Source organism: Amphiura filiformis, chromosome 2 (genome assembly GCF_039555335.1).
Source record: "Amphiura filiformis chromosome 2, Afil_fr2py, whole genome shotgun sequence".
Taxonomy (NCBI): domain Eukaryota; kingdom Metazoa; phylum Echinodermata; class Ophiuroidea; order Amphilepidida; family Amphiuridae; genus Amphiura; species Amphiura filiformis.
The window spans coordinates 63,250,236-63,267,575 of record NC_092629.1 but is presented as its reverse complement, the minus strand read 5'-3'; the positions used below and the strand labels follow the sequence as shown (position 1 = coordinate 63,267,575).

The 17,340-nt window shown below is 38.9% G+C and overlaps 1 protein-coding gene across 1 annotated transcript in view; it reads right to left on the bottom strand.

Annotated features, from left to right (window-relative positions):
- Positions 1 to 17,340, bottom strand: part of LOC140146518 (uncharacterized) — a 66,588-nt gene that overhangs the window by 10,034 nt on the left and 39,214 nt on the right. The window contains exons 7-12 of the mRNA XM_072168393.1: positions 9,888 to 10,082; positions 9,434 to 9,589; positions 8,181 to 8,361; positions 6,184 to 6,515; positions 5,586 to 5,793; positions 1,551 to 2,381 (exon numbers count right to left, since the gene is read on the bottom strand). Of these exons, the coding sequence (XP_072024494.1) occupies positions 1,551 to 2,381; positions 5,586 to 5,793; positions 6,184 to 6,515; positions 8,181 to 8,361; positions 9,434 to 9,589; positions 9,888 to 10,082 (1,903 nt within the window). The remainder of the gene's footprint in view (positions 1 to 1,550; positions 2,382 to 5,585; positions 5,794 to 6,183; positions 6,516 to 8,180; positions 8,362 to 9,433; positions 9,590 to 9,887; positions 10,083 to 17,340) is intronic.

The window sequence follows — 17,340 nt, the reverse complement described above, 5'->3', positions numbered from 1 at the left end:
CATTGTAGCTACTTTATTTACTGAGTAACGGCCGGCCTTATATTTTAGCGTTTGGGGCCCTGGGGCCCATATTATGTGACATATGGGGATTATATATACATATGACAATATAATACTAAAGACCTATCTGTGTACCAAATCTGAACCCTGTAGCTACTTTATTTGTTGAGAAACGGCCGGCCCTTTGTTTTAACATTTGGGGCCCTGGGGCCCAATATATATGACTTATGGGGCTCATGTACATATGTTGAAGTATGATTCTCAAGTGCTATCAGTAGACTCAAGCTGGGCCTTGTAGCTGCTTTATTTACTGAGTAACGACCGGCCCTATGTTTTAGCGTTTGGGGCCCTGGGGCCCATATTATGTGACATATGGGGATTATATATACATATGACAATATAATACTAAAGACCTATCTGTGTACCAAATCTGAACCCTGTAGCTACTTTATTTGTTGAGAAACGGCCGGCCCTTTGTTTTAACATTTTGGCCCCTGGGGCCCCTAGCCTTGTACATCTGGGGCCAAAACGGGCAAAAGGCACATCTACAACTTAGGGCCATTACATATGCCATGTATGAGCCCTAGTGATCTTGTACTTTTAGAGCTAGGCTTGTCAATCTGTTGCACCATATTGTAACATTTGGGCCCCTGGGGCCCATAATATATAACATATGGGGCTCTTGTATATTTGTAAATATAGAGTGCCCCTAGGGCTATCAGTGTACCAACTCAGGGCCCTGAGGCGGCTTCATTTGATGAGAAATGGCGTGCTTTGTATTTTCACATTTGGGCCCCTGGGGCCCATGACCTTTGACCTCTGGGGCCGAGATGGGCAAAGGCACATCTGCGGGGTAGGGCCCATGAGTGTACCACATATGGGCCCTGGGGCCCTTGTAGTTTTAGCGCTAGCCTTGACAGAATAATGTGTTTGATGGAGGAGGAGGAGGAGAAGGAGGAGGAGAAGATGAAACCCAAGGATGGGAAGATACCCTGCATGCTCTGCATACGGGTATAAGCATGCTCTGCATACGGGTATAAATATACCCGTCCATACCCCGAGCACAGCGGGTGTTCTTCCAATGTATTTGAATAGGAAGAATTCTTCCTTTGAGGCAAAATAAGTTACTTGTCGCAAGTTAATAATGTTATGGTAAGAGTTTCCGTAGATAAATATTTTTTTCCTTTGATAGATATTTTTGAAATTACGTTTTGATGATATTGTGAAAAAATTAAGATAACATAATATTCAATAAATTTGCAATGCACAAATTTCTATCAAAATTGCGGTCAAAAATACTATTCCAATTCAAAATTACTAAGACTTGAATAGCGAGGTCACCGCCGGGGGTCAGAGATCAGGCTCGAGGTTACACTCACATTGATACGCATTGGTCACGTGTCCAGAAAATTTTCCCGTGAAAATTTACCTATTAATGTTGACTGAATATGTGTGTAGTCATGTATAGTCTTTCAGGCGAGACAATACAGTGAACAGACTATGGAGGAGGTTATAATCTGATCACTTAATAAAAAAGGTTTGACACTTACCAAAAGTGACCAGCATAAAAACTAGGTGATGCTGGTGTCAGCACAGATGTCATCTCATTGTCCAGTTTGGCTTGGTCACTCGTAAAGACCACTGCATCCACCACACCATCAGCTGTCATCTGCGTCTTGACCGGAAAATCTGTGACTACACCACGATACAAAACCACTGCTCCCGTGCCCTGGGGGATTATGGGTACATTTGAATTTGGAAATGAGATCAAAGGTATGGGTACCATTCCATGTGAACCAATAACCGCTACGCCATTGTGGTCTGTGCGTTTCTCCGCCATACTGACTGTATATATCGAGCGCCCTCTATCGGAAAATAACACCAATACGTACTCATCTAATGGTGTACTGACTAGTCCTTTTAACTCTATGAATTCTGTGTTTGAGTCACTGTTACGGGGTTTGATTTCATTGATGATGAAGTCTGGGACCCCTAAAGTTAAGGCAGACTTACGGGAGCAGTTATTTGGAAGCAACGGAGTTGGAATTCCAATTCCAAATTTGGCAGTCTGTCTTGTTTCACAACAACTGCATCTACTAATAGTCCAATCACAGCATGACGTCACACCATCGTTTATGTCAACTTGCTGTTGCCCTGGCAACAAGGCATCCATCATTGTCATAGCAACAGATGATTTTGTACCATATATGACGGCATCAACAAGGCCTGTTGGTATTGGTGTGCTAGGAGAATAAGTGATGTCCTGGCTTTTGTAGAGTGCAACTGCACCAGCGCCCTCTTTGATGAAACCAGGTGGTAGCGCAAAGTGGGTTTGCAGTACTGCTGCTGACAGGGGATCACCAATGAGAAAAAAACCATCACTGAAAATATAGCAAAATTGGAAGAAACAAATTACCAAGCATTGGCGTGACGAGGGGGGGGGTGTTACGTGTGTGAAACACCCCTTGGATCTGTCAAAAAAAATGAGGGAAAAGAAAAGACAAAGAAAGAGAGAGAGAGGGGGGAAAGAGAGAGAGAGAAAGAGAGGGAGAGGGAGGGAGGGAGGAAGATAGGGGGAGGAGAGGTGGGAGATAAGCAAAGCATAGGGGACGTATGATCACAATAATATCATAGGCCTATAGCCTTAACAACCCCCACACAAATTATCTCACCCCATAACCGGTATTGACCGGTAACATATGTAAATGTGTTAATTGTTGATACATGTCAACCCCCCCCCTCCCCCATCATCACACCCCAGGCAACTTATGTACGTTAAGGTTTTAATATTTGTTAATTGACATATACATGTTTACACCAACACCCCAGCAACATGCTTAAAAGTTTTAATTGTCAACCCCATCATCATGCTTTTGCATCTCTTACACCGCATTGCGCCATGTTATCAGCTGAAAACCGTTTGCAAGCTATAGATGATTTTTACTTTGTAATCTAAATCTAATCGCTTTTCAAAAGAATATGTTAAAATAAAGCATATTTAGACAGTATTTTGCATTGAAATAGTGGAAAAATTATGCACCGAATGGCTTCAATTGGACCTTCATTTTGCAACATTTCTGAGGAGGGAAAACTTGTTCACGAAAGGCTTCATAGACCATCATTTCACAATTTCGGCTTTTTGAAACTAATATTTTACACACTAATATATAGTGCCAAAATGGTCCACCAAATCGATTCATTTTGCAAAAGTTTCTTACTTCTGAGGGGGGGGCACATCCCCCCTCAGACACCCCCTGCATAGTGCATAAACAAGTGGCCATATTCGCTTTCGACATTTACCAATTTGTGTTTAACAGTAATCATAGGCCTACAATTAAAGGGAAAACTTGCTTCGTGGACCGTCATTTCAAAATTTTGCGGATTTTAAAGACTAAAATTTTACACACTAATAGTACAAAAATGGTCCACCAAATCACTTCAATTAGGTATTCATTTTACAAAATTTCCTACTTCTGGGGGGGGCACATCCCCTCAGACATTTAATGGCGTCGCGCATAAGCGACGCGATGTCCCTTACACGGCCATTTTTAACATTTATTATTTCTTTTTATCATCACACCCCCCTTGAAAAATTCCTGCGTACGCTACTGTTAACAAGAATGGCTACAAAACCACAACTGCTGTTAAACCACCGGCACCTCACCTGGGCAGAACAAGCAATTAGGCTTTTCAAACCGCTGAAGTGTCCTGATTTTATACCCAAATTTGTAATGCGTGCAACTTCAGCAATTCACTTTTCACTGTAAGACCAGTGTGTGGGTAAATTTATTTGTTGGGTAAAAAATTGGATCCAACATTGGTTACATTTCACCCAACTTTAGTTTCAGAAAATTAACCAATACAATACATGACCTGCATGTCATTTTCTCTATGCCCCCAAAACACCACAGGTATGTAGTCATTCTGCGTGTTTCTACTGAGGGCCAAATTCCGTGCCATGCCGTGCAGTGCCGGGTCATACCGGGTAACAAGCCCAGTAGAAACGATCTGGGTAATCGGTTGCCGGGTCATGTGCTCGCCTTTCGTGATCCACCTCTTGAGGTGGATCATGCCGGGTCAATCCGCACAGTAGAAACGAGCCGTGTGATCGGTTGCCGGGTCGAGGCCATGCGTGTTGCAAAAATAACACGATTTATATTCTATACTTGTATAGTCTAGCCTAGGCCTATAATGTAGTAGGTTCCTTCTTTCTGATATTATATACACTGGCATGATGTGTGACTCGCATGAACTTGATGAAGTAAAATGGATATGACTTTACTTAGTCTAGGCCTACTTCTTTATATTTGGTTATATTTTGGCTGTAAATTAATTATCATAATAGCCAATTACTAGATCCACTGGTAAATTAATGCAATTTGTATTTTAAGAAAACACTAAATTGCGACTTGTAGGTCATATGCCATGAGCTGCCATGCGTAGACATTTAAATTTAGGATACAACCGTCAAATCTGTTTTCCGTACTTCGGTTTACAGGAAAAAAATGCGTGCATCGTGGCGAGACACAGCTTTCTGGTCTCAGTAGAAACAAGCTGGGTAACGGTGGCCGGATTATGATCGGTATTTTGTGCCCGGAAAATAGCGGGTCAAAAAACCGTACGCTCAGTATAAACACGCTGATTGAGAGAAGTTTGACCCCTTCCTCAAACCTACCTGTTGGTACTATAACATTTTAGCCAAATTTCCTTGTATTTCCCCTCATTCTCCAAAAACAGTATGTCAGTCAAGATTAATAGGAACATTTTCACGGGAATATTTTCTGGACACATGACACCCATGGGCGCAAACATAATAGCATTATGGAATGTGACCCCGAGCACAGCGGGTGTATTTCAATAGGAAGAATTTCTCCTTGGATGCAAAATAAGTTACTTGTCGGAGTTAATAATGTTATAACAAGAGTTTCCGTAGATAAATATTTTTTTCCGTAGGTAAATATTTTTGAAATTACGTTTTGATGATTGTAAAAAAATTGAGATTGCAGACCTGCCAACCTACCGAAGGCAGAATGAGGGACATTGAGACCAAAACCTTGTACATGTACACAAACCAGCTACCGACAAATTCAAAGACTTGAGGTGTGGAATACTTTCAGAATTCAGAGAAGGTTTTGCAGGTCTGGATTTATCACAATAGACTAAAGAGAATGCTATAGCAAATTTTAAAGTTACATTTTCATCATTTTCTGCTATTCTTACATTTAAATTTGCCATCACTGAAATTTTCAGAAAACAGGACTGTCCCTCATTTTCACTTTGGTAAACCCCAAATGAGGGACAGTCCCTCAAAATGAGGGACAGTTGGCAGGTCTGAGATTGCATAATTTTCAATAATTTTGCAATGCATGAATTTCTGTCGAAACTGCGGCCAAAAATACTATTCCAATTCAAAATAACTAAGACTTGAATAGCGAGGTCACCTCCGGGGGTCAGGGATCAGGCTCGAGGTTACACTCACAGTCACATTGATACGCATTGGTCACGTGTCCAGAAAATTTTCCCGTGAAATTAATCGTGAGTGTATGTAGTCATCAAGAGAAGTTTGACCCCTTCCACAAACCTACCTGTTGGTACTATATCCTTTCAGCCAAATTTCCTTGTACTTCCCCTCACTCTCCAAAAACAGCACAAGTATGTAGTCATCGAGAGAAGTTTGACCCCTTCCACCATCATACAATTCTATATACTGCCCTGTAGGTCCTGTTGGCCTGGATAAGCTTAGGTTGATTTCATTTAAGATGATTGGAGCTTCGCTACAGTCATTGGGTGCACCTGAATAAAATATTGAAAAATGTCACAAAAACTGAACCAAAATAACAAGCTTGACATTTAACCCCATGAGCATATACTGCATTTCTTACATTGCCCCTAATTGGTTAATTACATAATTTAATCATCTGAGTAACCAATCAAAATAACGCTTTTAGATCTCTTAGCAATTTTAACTTAATTCCTTCCTTTATTTACACAAGGGGGAAATGGAGGAATTTCAAAAATTAAAAAAAGTACCCCCTTCATGACTTACAAAAAATTATTTTCCCCTCATTTCCACCAAAAAAATTAGTAGGCCTACCCTCTTGGCAAAAAAAAAATGTTCCCCCCTAAATTCCACATGTCGGAAATAATGACCGCTCCCTAATTTACAGACATCTTAGGGCCTACCTGGAGTGGCAATAGAAGAATGAAATGCAGACATAGTAACCATATGTCCCAGCATGCATCTGGACAAGGTCATACCAGGGGTCACCTCAGCCATGACCTGACCTGGTGCTAGACTCCTAACAAGACTGTTATCTCCACTAGTATCACTCCCATACACCAAAGCATCCACTATGTTCAGAGGGTTCAAGACAGTGCCTCTGGGGAAGTCTACTATTTTGTCATAGTATAAGACGACTGCATCAGGACCTTCATGGATGTTGTCGGGAATGATGAGGTCTGGTGGAGGATTGACGTTCTTGTTACCGATGAGGAAATAACCACTGTTATTGGTTCTGTAGATTAAAAAATCATATGAAAATCTTTTGAATTTTTGAGTACCAATGAATGACTAAAGAAAATGAAACAAAACATAGATAACTCAATCAATAAATCAACAATGAATGACTGACATGAATGAGTGATTTGAGAAGCTGAGTTATAATTGAATGAATGATTAGTCAGTCAATTAATCAATCAATCACAACTGATCCACCAGTCATACAATTATTAAGCAAGCAATGAAGCTATCAATCAATCACATTATCAAGTAATCAAACAAATCTAGCTGAGCTAGTCTGGGCCCAGGTTCTAGTTACAGACACATCAAAGACAGGCCAGGTTTTTGGCCTGTGAAAAAATGATTTTCTACCTAAACGTAACGTTCTCAATTTTAGCAAGTAGATTATAACTCAGATCTCGCCTTATAGTCCCCTTTCTAGAGCTGTAACAAGTGGGTGGCCATGGCCACCCCACATTTGCATTTTGGGTGCCCCAAATTTTGAAGAACGCTCCACATTCAACCTTGCCCTGTCCCATGGAGACAACAATGGAGACAACATCATCGTCAATACACAAATCAATGAAGACATAATCTTAGTTTCTTTTGAAAAGAATTTTGGGAATGATTGAAATGGTCTGGAGGCATGGGCCATCTGTGAGTGCCCCCACCCAATACTTGGATTATTTTAGATGGGATGTGCTGCTCTAACTGCCCGGTACCCCAGGTCAACATAAAAAGTGGTAACCATGTGTGTTCTAAATTTCGCAGAAAAGGGGTATTTTGTTGACTGAAATCGCGGACACGAAATCACGAAAAAAGGGAGTATTCTGAGCATTGTCTCAACAAAAAAAAAAAAAAAAGGGGTATTTCACAGGTTCGTTTGATCGATGTCTTCAGCCCTACATACATACTGTGTAATTGCCAAAGGAATCTTGTAAATTCATTCCCTTTCCAGAGATATCGGCAAATATATTCGATTTGTATTTTTTGTCCCGGTTTTTTTTGTCTGTCGACAGACAGAAAATATACAATCCTATGGCTATGGACCATTGAAAATATACGTTTTGGTCCATATCTCGCCAATGGTAAGTCCCGGTGGTAAGTCCGATTTATGGGAGTACAACAGACACAAAGTAATGTTCATACTTGCACATTTTGTACTTAATATATTAAAATATTTGGAGTCATTGAAAAGGGGTGTCTGGAAATCTTCTCATTGAAAACCTTGAAAAAGGGGGTATTTTTTACCCTGATTTTGTCAGTGATTTGGCAAAAAAGGGGGGGTAAAATCAATGAAAAATCAGTGAAAAGGGGGGTTTTGAAAAAAGGAAGAACACACATGGTTACCACTTTTTATGTTGACCTGGGGTACCGGGTCTAACTGTCGAACCCCAACCCATTTTTAAGGGTAATTTTGAAGAAAATAGGAACCCATATCTAACATATAATCTGAAAACAAGGACCCATATCTAAAGATTTTCAATAAAGAAAGAGTCCACATTTTTATCACTTATAATCTTTCAAACAAGGAGTATGTATTTCAAACTGAGATACCTAAACAATGCTGAGTGGGTGACTCCATTTGAAGTCTACACCCCCTGTGTGAAAAATTAAGGTAATGTTTTCCATCTGGGGTGTATGGATTTCAAATGGAATAGCCCAACCAATCACCACTCACCGTGCACCATGCAAATCAATTTCCAAGTAAGATCTATCTTGATTGGCTCCATCAAAGAATACCAGGATGAGACCATTTAAAAGTAAGCTAGTGCCTTCTCCTCCGTTATAAAGTTCTATGAAATCCTGCCCTGGCACATTTACACTTATCTCATTGATGTACAAGACGGGTAGCTGGTCATCTGTAATGTATCAGTTAAAGGCAAAGATGTTAGATTAGGAGAAATAGGATTCTGCCATGTTTATATTGACACTGATCTAAGCCTATTCAAAAGTAAGCTAGTGCCTTCTCCTCCGTTATAAAGTTCTATGAAATCCTGCTCTGATACATTAACACTTATCTCATTGATGTACAAGACGGGTAGCTGGTCATCTGTAATGTATCAGTTAAAGGCAAAGACATTAGATTAGGAGAGATAGGACTCTGCCATGTTTACATTGACACTGATCTAAGCCTATTCAAAAGTAAGCTAGTGCCTTCTCCTCCATTATAAAGCTCTATGAAATCCTGCCCTGATATGTTGACACTGACCTCATTGATGAAAAGACAGAACAGAAATCATCTCCAAGACCGTCTTGACAGTCAGTGTGGTCATTGCAGGGAGAAAAATGGTTTGCTAACTCGCCCCCCCTCAAAAAAAGAAGAACATGTAATCCCCAAAACCAAAACGAATCCCCCAAAAGACAATTTCAACCTCTTAGGCCCTTCCCCAAATAGTGCAAAACTGAAATGAGTGAACAATTAAATTTTTTAGCGCTTCACATGCAATTATGACAGTAATACAGAACCATGATGCCCACCAGGATTTTTTTGTCTTTGCTCTCTCAGACAACTGACCCTAATAATGTAACATTAAACTGAACATGTTAACTATTAGGACCCCTCGAAACAATTTTTGCAAAGACCACACTGCTGACCAGGGGCCGATCCAGGAATTTTCAATGGGGGGGGCACTGGCCACTGCTGTCGCCGTGGCGGCCTCAGAAAAGTCAGGCGCTGCTCTGCAAAAATACAGAAAGTCAGGTGCCGATCTGCAAAAAATAGGGGGGCCCTGACCCATCCAAAATCCGCCTCTGTTGACAGTGATCTATTCAAGTTACCTTTTCAATTTGAACATACCAACATGTACTAGATAAAACAAGTTCATTTGAGTGTGGAATATTGCACAATCAAACATTTTTCAGCGCAGACAATATCACTTTCTTCAAACGTCATGAATAAACAAATCACAAATTCTCGCCAGCCCCTCTTACCTGCTATGAACCCGAGTGGACAGGCATTCCTTTGTCCAGGTGTTGGACGGGTCAAACTAAACATCAGTGGATCTAGACGCTGGTTACCATGGCAACGACTGATACTCTCATCATCATCAGCAAAGTGTGAGGGGTCCTCTAGAACCATGCTACGTCCTGAGATATAGTGTAAAGGAAAGAAAATAGTCACCAAGGTGATTAGCCATTTACTGCACTCAGGCTTAAAAAAATAAGTTGACTTGCCCTTATCAACCGTTAGTCAATCACAACATCCTAGGACTTAAATAAATATCTCCCATTTTCGTCCCGGTGGATACTTGCATTAATTTCATGTCCCTCAAATTTTCAAAGGTCATTTAATGAATGTGCAAATGGATATGTATTGGGGTTAAAGAACTTTGCCTGATGAGCATGTTGTGGATCCTAGTGTTCCTATTCTAATAACAATACACACCTGGAAGCAGCTTATCCACTAGCGTATGAGACAACCCATCCCCTGTGTTGTATACAATGGCATCAACAAGACTCTTGGTCGTAGGTGGCGTATCATAGGGAAATGCTCCAGAGGGCGCTCTATAGATGGCTATTGCATCGGGTCCATTTTGCAGCAGGCCAAGTCTGCGACTCACTGATATGGCTACATCTGCACCTGAAGCGAGGAAATAAAAGTATGATTGCTCAAACGTAATAATAATATTCCTAACTCAACTGTGGGTCAACAAAAAAACATCAAGGTTGCAGGGCCGGTAGGCCCGAGGCCGGAGACTCCCATAGTTGTGTTCTTTACTATATGGAATTCCGATATAGAAGGGCCTCGCAGGGCAAGAAAGCAAGAGTAACCTTCTGTTAACCTTCTGTTAACATTGACCAACACTGACCTTAATGTAACATTAACCATCAGTAGTCACCGTAATGTAACATTGACCAATAGTAACACTGGCCAACAGAGGGGGTAATTTCGACAAAAAGTAACCTTATTGTAACATTGACCAACAGTAACATTGCACCAACAGAGGGCGCTATTTACGCTATATTATATTCAATGCCATATACTAGTAGACTGAACATCAATGTGGGGTCAGCGGGGGGTTCAGTGCGTCAGTGCGATATATAGACTGATTTAAAAGGGTTGTTGTAAGGCACCCCCCTGGACCCCACCCGTTTATTGTGTCCCTTATTTGACTTTCCGGGGTTGGCAGATCTGCAACACCCAAAAAATGTGTCTAAACTGTATGATGTGTGAGTGAGAAAAACAGGTGATCCAAAGTTCCAAAGTTTAGATTTTCGGGCAGGTCGACTCCTTAAATTCTCATTGGACCCCTTAAAAGTTGGATTTGCAGGTACCATAGGGTCCAGAAAAATTAAATTGGACCCGTTGATTTTTTGTGCTCGCGCTACCCCTGTTTGCTATTGTCATTTTTTCAATGTGAAAATATAGGCCTACATACATCACCAGGTATTTTCCTACTTTTTTACACACACAGTGGCATCTCCATGGGTGGTTGATTTTGAAAGTAGAGTGCCCCTTAGCATGCTTAGAGTTTTGAAGTACACAAATAATACAATTGAAAATACAAATGAACAAGAATTTGTCTTTAAAAAAGACAAGTTCACGGATCAGGTGTATAGTACATGTACTTTGAGCTACTTTGGTCTAACATTTAATATTCATATCTAACCTACTCTGCACTTATTCGACAATAAATAAGTGATATGAGACTTAATAATGATACCTGCGTCTTATTTTTTAAAAACCTCATTTTGCATTTAGTTTTTTATTGCGTTGCAAAGTAGAAAAACTTTCTTTAATATATATGGCCCAATTTATGCCTGGAAAAGGCTATCCCCTCTTACAACCTATCAACAGGTCTGATTTCTATAATGAGGTGTCACCGGGTTTGCAAGAGATAATTCGTCGGCTGTATTCCATAGTGGCGTATAGTGATTTTTGGTCATTTTTTTTTAAAATTGGCACATATGTTTTTAATGATGTTCTCTTTCATTTTTAATTCAATAATTTTCATTTAATAATTAAATGTGGCGTATAGTTACAAAGTGACATTTTTTGTATTCCATAGTGGCGTATCAACCATACGTCACTTTTTATACACATTTTATAATTATGAAATATCGGCAAAATGAAAAACAACGTATGTAATAGTGGCGACACGTATCGGACCTATACGCCACTATGGAATATTTAACGATTTAAAAGTAACGCCATAGGGATTACACGGCGACTGAGGTGGCGACGGTTAACGTTAGGTTAGGGTATTGCGTTTTGTTTGTTTTCCATAGTGACGTATAGTTTTATTTTCAGTTTGCCAGCAATATAGTATGTATTTATTTCTTTTTGAAAAATATATAACAATAAAATCTATTTAGTTTACTACAGAAATTTCACATCATTTACAAAATATAATGAATGTCTGATTTACACAACTCGATTTTAAATTGGCATTTCTTCAAACCCGATTTTCTCGAAAAGTTGTTTATTCGTGGCGCCCCACTATACGCCACTATGGAATACAGACGACGAATTAATGCCAAATCTAAACACCATGAAATTCACCACATCACGACCAAGCTCACATTGGGCGCCCTGTTCCTTTTTAAAGGAATTTTTATGTCAGGGTCATGGTCCAGCTTTTATATGAACACCAATATTATACAGGTTTATACACATGGGTTATTACAAAAGTCAATAAACATTCAATTAACTGGGTTATTACAAGAGTCAATAAACATTCAATTAAGATAAGGATAATGAACTGAGTGCAATGCATTAGTCAAGATAATCGCACGTGCCGTGGAGTTATTGCATTTAGCTCGAGAGCCGATAGGCTCGAGAGCTAAATGCAATAACTCCATGGCAAGTGCGATTATCTTGACGTAATGCATTTGCAATACATTATCCGTCATATACTTTGAGTGTATTAAAACAATATAGGCAATATTAATTGCTGTATTCATTATATTAGTTTGAATATTAGGAAAATATCTTAAATTTTAAAAACACCGTCAGGTCATTGACCAGGTAGCATTTGCTAGTAACTGGTCAAGAAAATCAATCACTGTATAAGTTAGCTATCAATGGTATCGATTGCGCCATACGTCATACTTTAGTAACTTATTCACGCATGGTTTGTAACCAATTGACTTTATGTTGTGATCATTTAATATCGTGGTTCCGAACACAGAGAGCACTGAAGCAGTTGACCTGGATTTTGACGTCCCACTACATGTAGTACTACGGTGAATGGAGATGAGACAATAAACTTATATATCAATATCAACTGGACTTTATAGTTCTACAATTTAAACTTTAAAATCTACTAATATTGTTAAAACACACGACAGTGGTATTTTTCAATTTGTTCAGTATTATAAAGCATGATCATGATATTATACGCTAGTGTGTGTTTCCGGCGTGTTTATGTTATCTTAGATATAGGCCTACATGTAATTCATTTGTAAAATGCTGAATATTTTGTAATGGTGTCATCTTGTATTATTATAGTCCACCTGTTTTTAGCCCTTTTTAATTAATACAAGCTCGATGTTTGATTTATTGGAGTTCATTAATCATAATTTATGGCAATGATAGTTGCAAAATAGAACAGTTTTTAACCTATGATTTACAAAGTGCGCATGAAAAAATACCATACCCTATAACTATTTTAACACCACAGAATGTACATATTCGTACTTTTTTTGTGGTATATATATCGAACATAGTTATATAAGTTATATAGTAATGTGGAAGTAGTATTTCTAGTATTTGAGCGTGCACGTATTATCTAAAATCTATTGTTTAGAGTGCAGGTTTTAGATAATGTATTGTTTAGCGTGCAGGTTTATATAAACCCCCACGCGAAGTAGTTCACGAAAATAATGCACGGGAGAAGAATACATAACGATGAATAGAAACGGGCACTAGAAGTATATCTATAGATAATGACTTAGTTTTGTGCAATGTAATTATATTAAACTTTTTCTTAAGTAAATCGCCTGCTGCATAGTTTTCTAATTACAGATGATATGTTAATTTGTGATTAGGCCTGACCATGAAATGGTAGTTTTGATTAACCAATCAGTTATGTGTATTGTCAGCATGTGATGGCTATAAGCCAATTACAAACATGTTTATAAAAAGGCTAAAAATTCCTCCACTTAACAGACTCTTTCCCGGGTGTAAGGCTAAATATTAAGTTGTCATGTGTGGCAAGATTAGATAAAGGCATACAAACTAGGGTATGAGATATTAGGAATTATTTCCTAGCCTCTTAAGGGCTGGGGTATGAACGTTTGGACAGTATTTATTTTGGGACATTAGAGCACATCAGACATATCGAATTGCATTCTGAATATGAAGAATGTCATTCGATATCAAATAATTTAGATTTTTGAAATTCGCAATTTAATACACATTTTATGGCAAATCATTAAAATTGATATTTTTGATATTTAACAGTACTTGAAGTAAACTTTATAAATCTGATGATTTATACTTAAAGTGTATGTAGATGGGATAAAAAGCCGATGATTATTGAAAATTTTGACCTTTCGTATTAAAGATATGGATTTTTTTTCCCAAAACACCCAAAAAAATTAGGTCTTTTTGGGAAAAAATCCATATATTCAATATGAAAGGTCAAAATTTTCAATTGACCGTCGGCTTTTCCTCTCTGCTACATACACTTTAAGAATATATCATTAGATTTATATAATTTACTTCGAGGACTGTTATATATCAAAAATTTGAAAAATATCATATTTTTATAATTTGTCATAAAATTTGTATTATATTGTGATTTTCAAAAAATGAAAATTATTTGATAACAGAAAGACATGCTTCGTATTCAGAATGCAATTCGATAGGTCTGAGGTGCTCGCATGTCCCACAAAAAATACTGTCAAAACGCAATAAACGCTCATTTTGGATCCCTTAACCACACTGGTTAACCACATATAGCTATTCAAGACACAGGATATGTAAGGGATAAACTGTGCATATGAGATGTGGGTGCAAGTGGCATCATTTCACTGCCGTGAAAAAAATGGTTGGTGCATTATATACCAGAGAAAGTCATGGAATTCTTCAATTACAGTCATGGAAAGTCATGGAAAAATCTTGGAATTTTTTTGCTCATCAGGTGTAAGAACCCTGGTCTGTCACATGACCAGGTCCAACGGGTCAGTTGCCTGATGAAGTGTGATGGTATACAAATATTAACTGTCTATAAGTGTGATGGTCAAAATATAATCATGAGGTACGTGAAAGATGGATTGTTCCATTCCACGAGCCGGAACTATATCGGCGAGTCTAAGAGTCAGCGCACGGCTTGGCACAGGTGCACTATGGCGCAGGCGTGTTGTTGTGCGTCGAACAAACTACGTGCGCTGGCTGCTGATTTGGAATGCGCGCTACAATATTTGCACAGATTGTGATATGCACTTCCGTTATTGGTTGTCATGTTTTAGCCTGATCGATTTTTGGAAAGGGAAGATGTAAAAATCATCTTTTTTATGAACTTTTGAGCAAAATTTTGTGTAATTTTGTAAGATGAAGAGACGATTATGAATGAGGTTAATAACTGCGCATCGGTTATTTGGAGGGCATTGTGAAAAATCTAAACATTTTGCCTTTGGAACCGAGGATATTCCGAGGTCCAAAGCAAAATGTTTAGATTATTCACAATGCCCGACATATCACCGATGCAAAGTAAATAAACTGTCTAGAATTTATGTATGAGTGATATAATATCACACGCAACATAGCATTACTAAAAATAGTAAGCTAGCTAAATTTAACACTGTCCGAGGACCTGCAAATTGGGTAGCATTGAAACTGCAAACTCAAGACTTTTCGCTCACATTGTTGAAAGAAGACTTGTCAATATTAAAAAGTTGAACTTGGACTAGAGAAATGTGTATTGTTGTTTTATTTGGTGTTCCAATAACCCCCCGCTTTTACCCGGGAAATTGCTACCCCAAAGCCTTCCCCCCTCAAAAAAAAAATATGCATGTTCATCCCTTGGATTTTTTTAATTGTCTGTATCATTTCAACAGGCAAGTTCCTGGTACTATATAGTACCATTGTTTTCCTCAGGTGGTATGCGCTGTGCATTCTCTACATTCAGTAAATTTGTAATTTGTAATTGAATGGGATTATTTTGAAATTTTAAAACGCTTGAAATATCACAAACAAATAGGCCTATGTTAATGAAAAACATAAATACAAGCTAAAACCGTTGGGGTTCGATAATGAACCCCACAAAACTAACCGAGTATATGGAAAATGCCATACGGCCGAGCGGTTTTGCCAGCTCTCTCCGACCATCATGCCACTCACTGCCTGGTTTTCCTTGGCCTTAACCACTACTAAAACACCATAGAATTTATATCCAATATTATAAAGACTAGTTATCGTCTTCCCACTAACCCTATCAACCTTAACAGAATATTTAACATCCTTTTTTGAAGTTCTTTCTACGTAGGACTCCTACGTGATATGCTTGAGACGCATAGGAAAGAACAACTACTATAATAATAACATGACACAAAAAATATTGGTGCCTACGCCCAGTCAATATGTTTAAGAAATGAAGGGTAATTACACCCAAATAATGTGTCCGAGGCAGTAAAAATGTAAATAATGGGCGGGTCGCAACTGCCAAGAACCCTTTATTTAAACGTTTTTACTGCCAAGGACACATTATTTGGGTGTAAAGGATAATGCTGCACCCTTTATTTCTATTCTATTACCACAACATTTTTGCCCAAATTATTTTAGGTTGTTTACTTCCAAGGTGGAGCGGATGTGCATACTGATGGCGCGTATCGCGGAAATATTGTACGCGTATTCGCGTAACCAAGCGTCATGCTATGCGTAGAATATGTTACCACGCTTGACCCTTTATTGCGACCCATTATCAATATATGAATCGTGAGTGTAATAGAATAACATATATTTTATTGCTTAAAGGCATATATTGGAATGTCATCTTTCCCTGGGTAAGATCTGACACCAGGCCAGCCCATGGCCAGAGGGTAACATGAGTAGGTTGGTTTCACCTTGAAGGCAAGGATAGTCTTGCTAATATGGGCTAACTTTCCCCTAGGCCATCCATTATGCCATGAATTATTAGGACTACAAGTGGTATCTACTGGTCAGTTTATACTCCTATTTCCACATCTGTTAATTTTATATGGGGCTTTCCGGGGTGGGTCACCCACCTCTAAACAGTATTTTTTTGTGGGACCCGAGAGCACAGACAACAAATTTGAATATTCCCGAAATGTCCCGGGGGTACTTCAGTTTTGTTTGGGAAGGACCTGCCTCCAGGACTCAAGAAGTGGTCCCGAACTTATACCTCTTGAAATATAATGACCCTTTTTATACCAAATGTTACTTTTCATTTAATACCCATATTTATACCAACCATGCACAGTGGCATTGCCCCTATATCTTCATGGTAGAAATCGCCATGGTAGGTTGAATCCACAGCCACGTATGGCAATTTTCTTCCGACCTTTTATATGAGAGGCAGTAGCCAAGTGACCTGACTAAGGCTACTGACAATAGCTGGGGTAATTGATTTCTCGCTGTGTGAGTAAGCTTGTATACGACACTGCGGTCAATGGTCATACTGCCTTCACTGTAGTGAGTGCAGCTATATAGCGTGCGCGCTGTAGTCCATACAGGACCAACGCAATATAAAATTAGAATTTTGGTCAGATTTTGAGTTCAAGACGCATGGCCTTTTCCTCAAAGCGCAAACTAACGACTATCATATCTGTTCAACACGTATTTCCAAGTGTATGAGACCACATCTGGTTTCTTGAGAAAAAATCATTTACGGGAGATATTCATCATTTTCCAACCCGGTATCCGAAGATTTTCG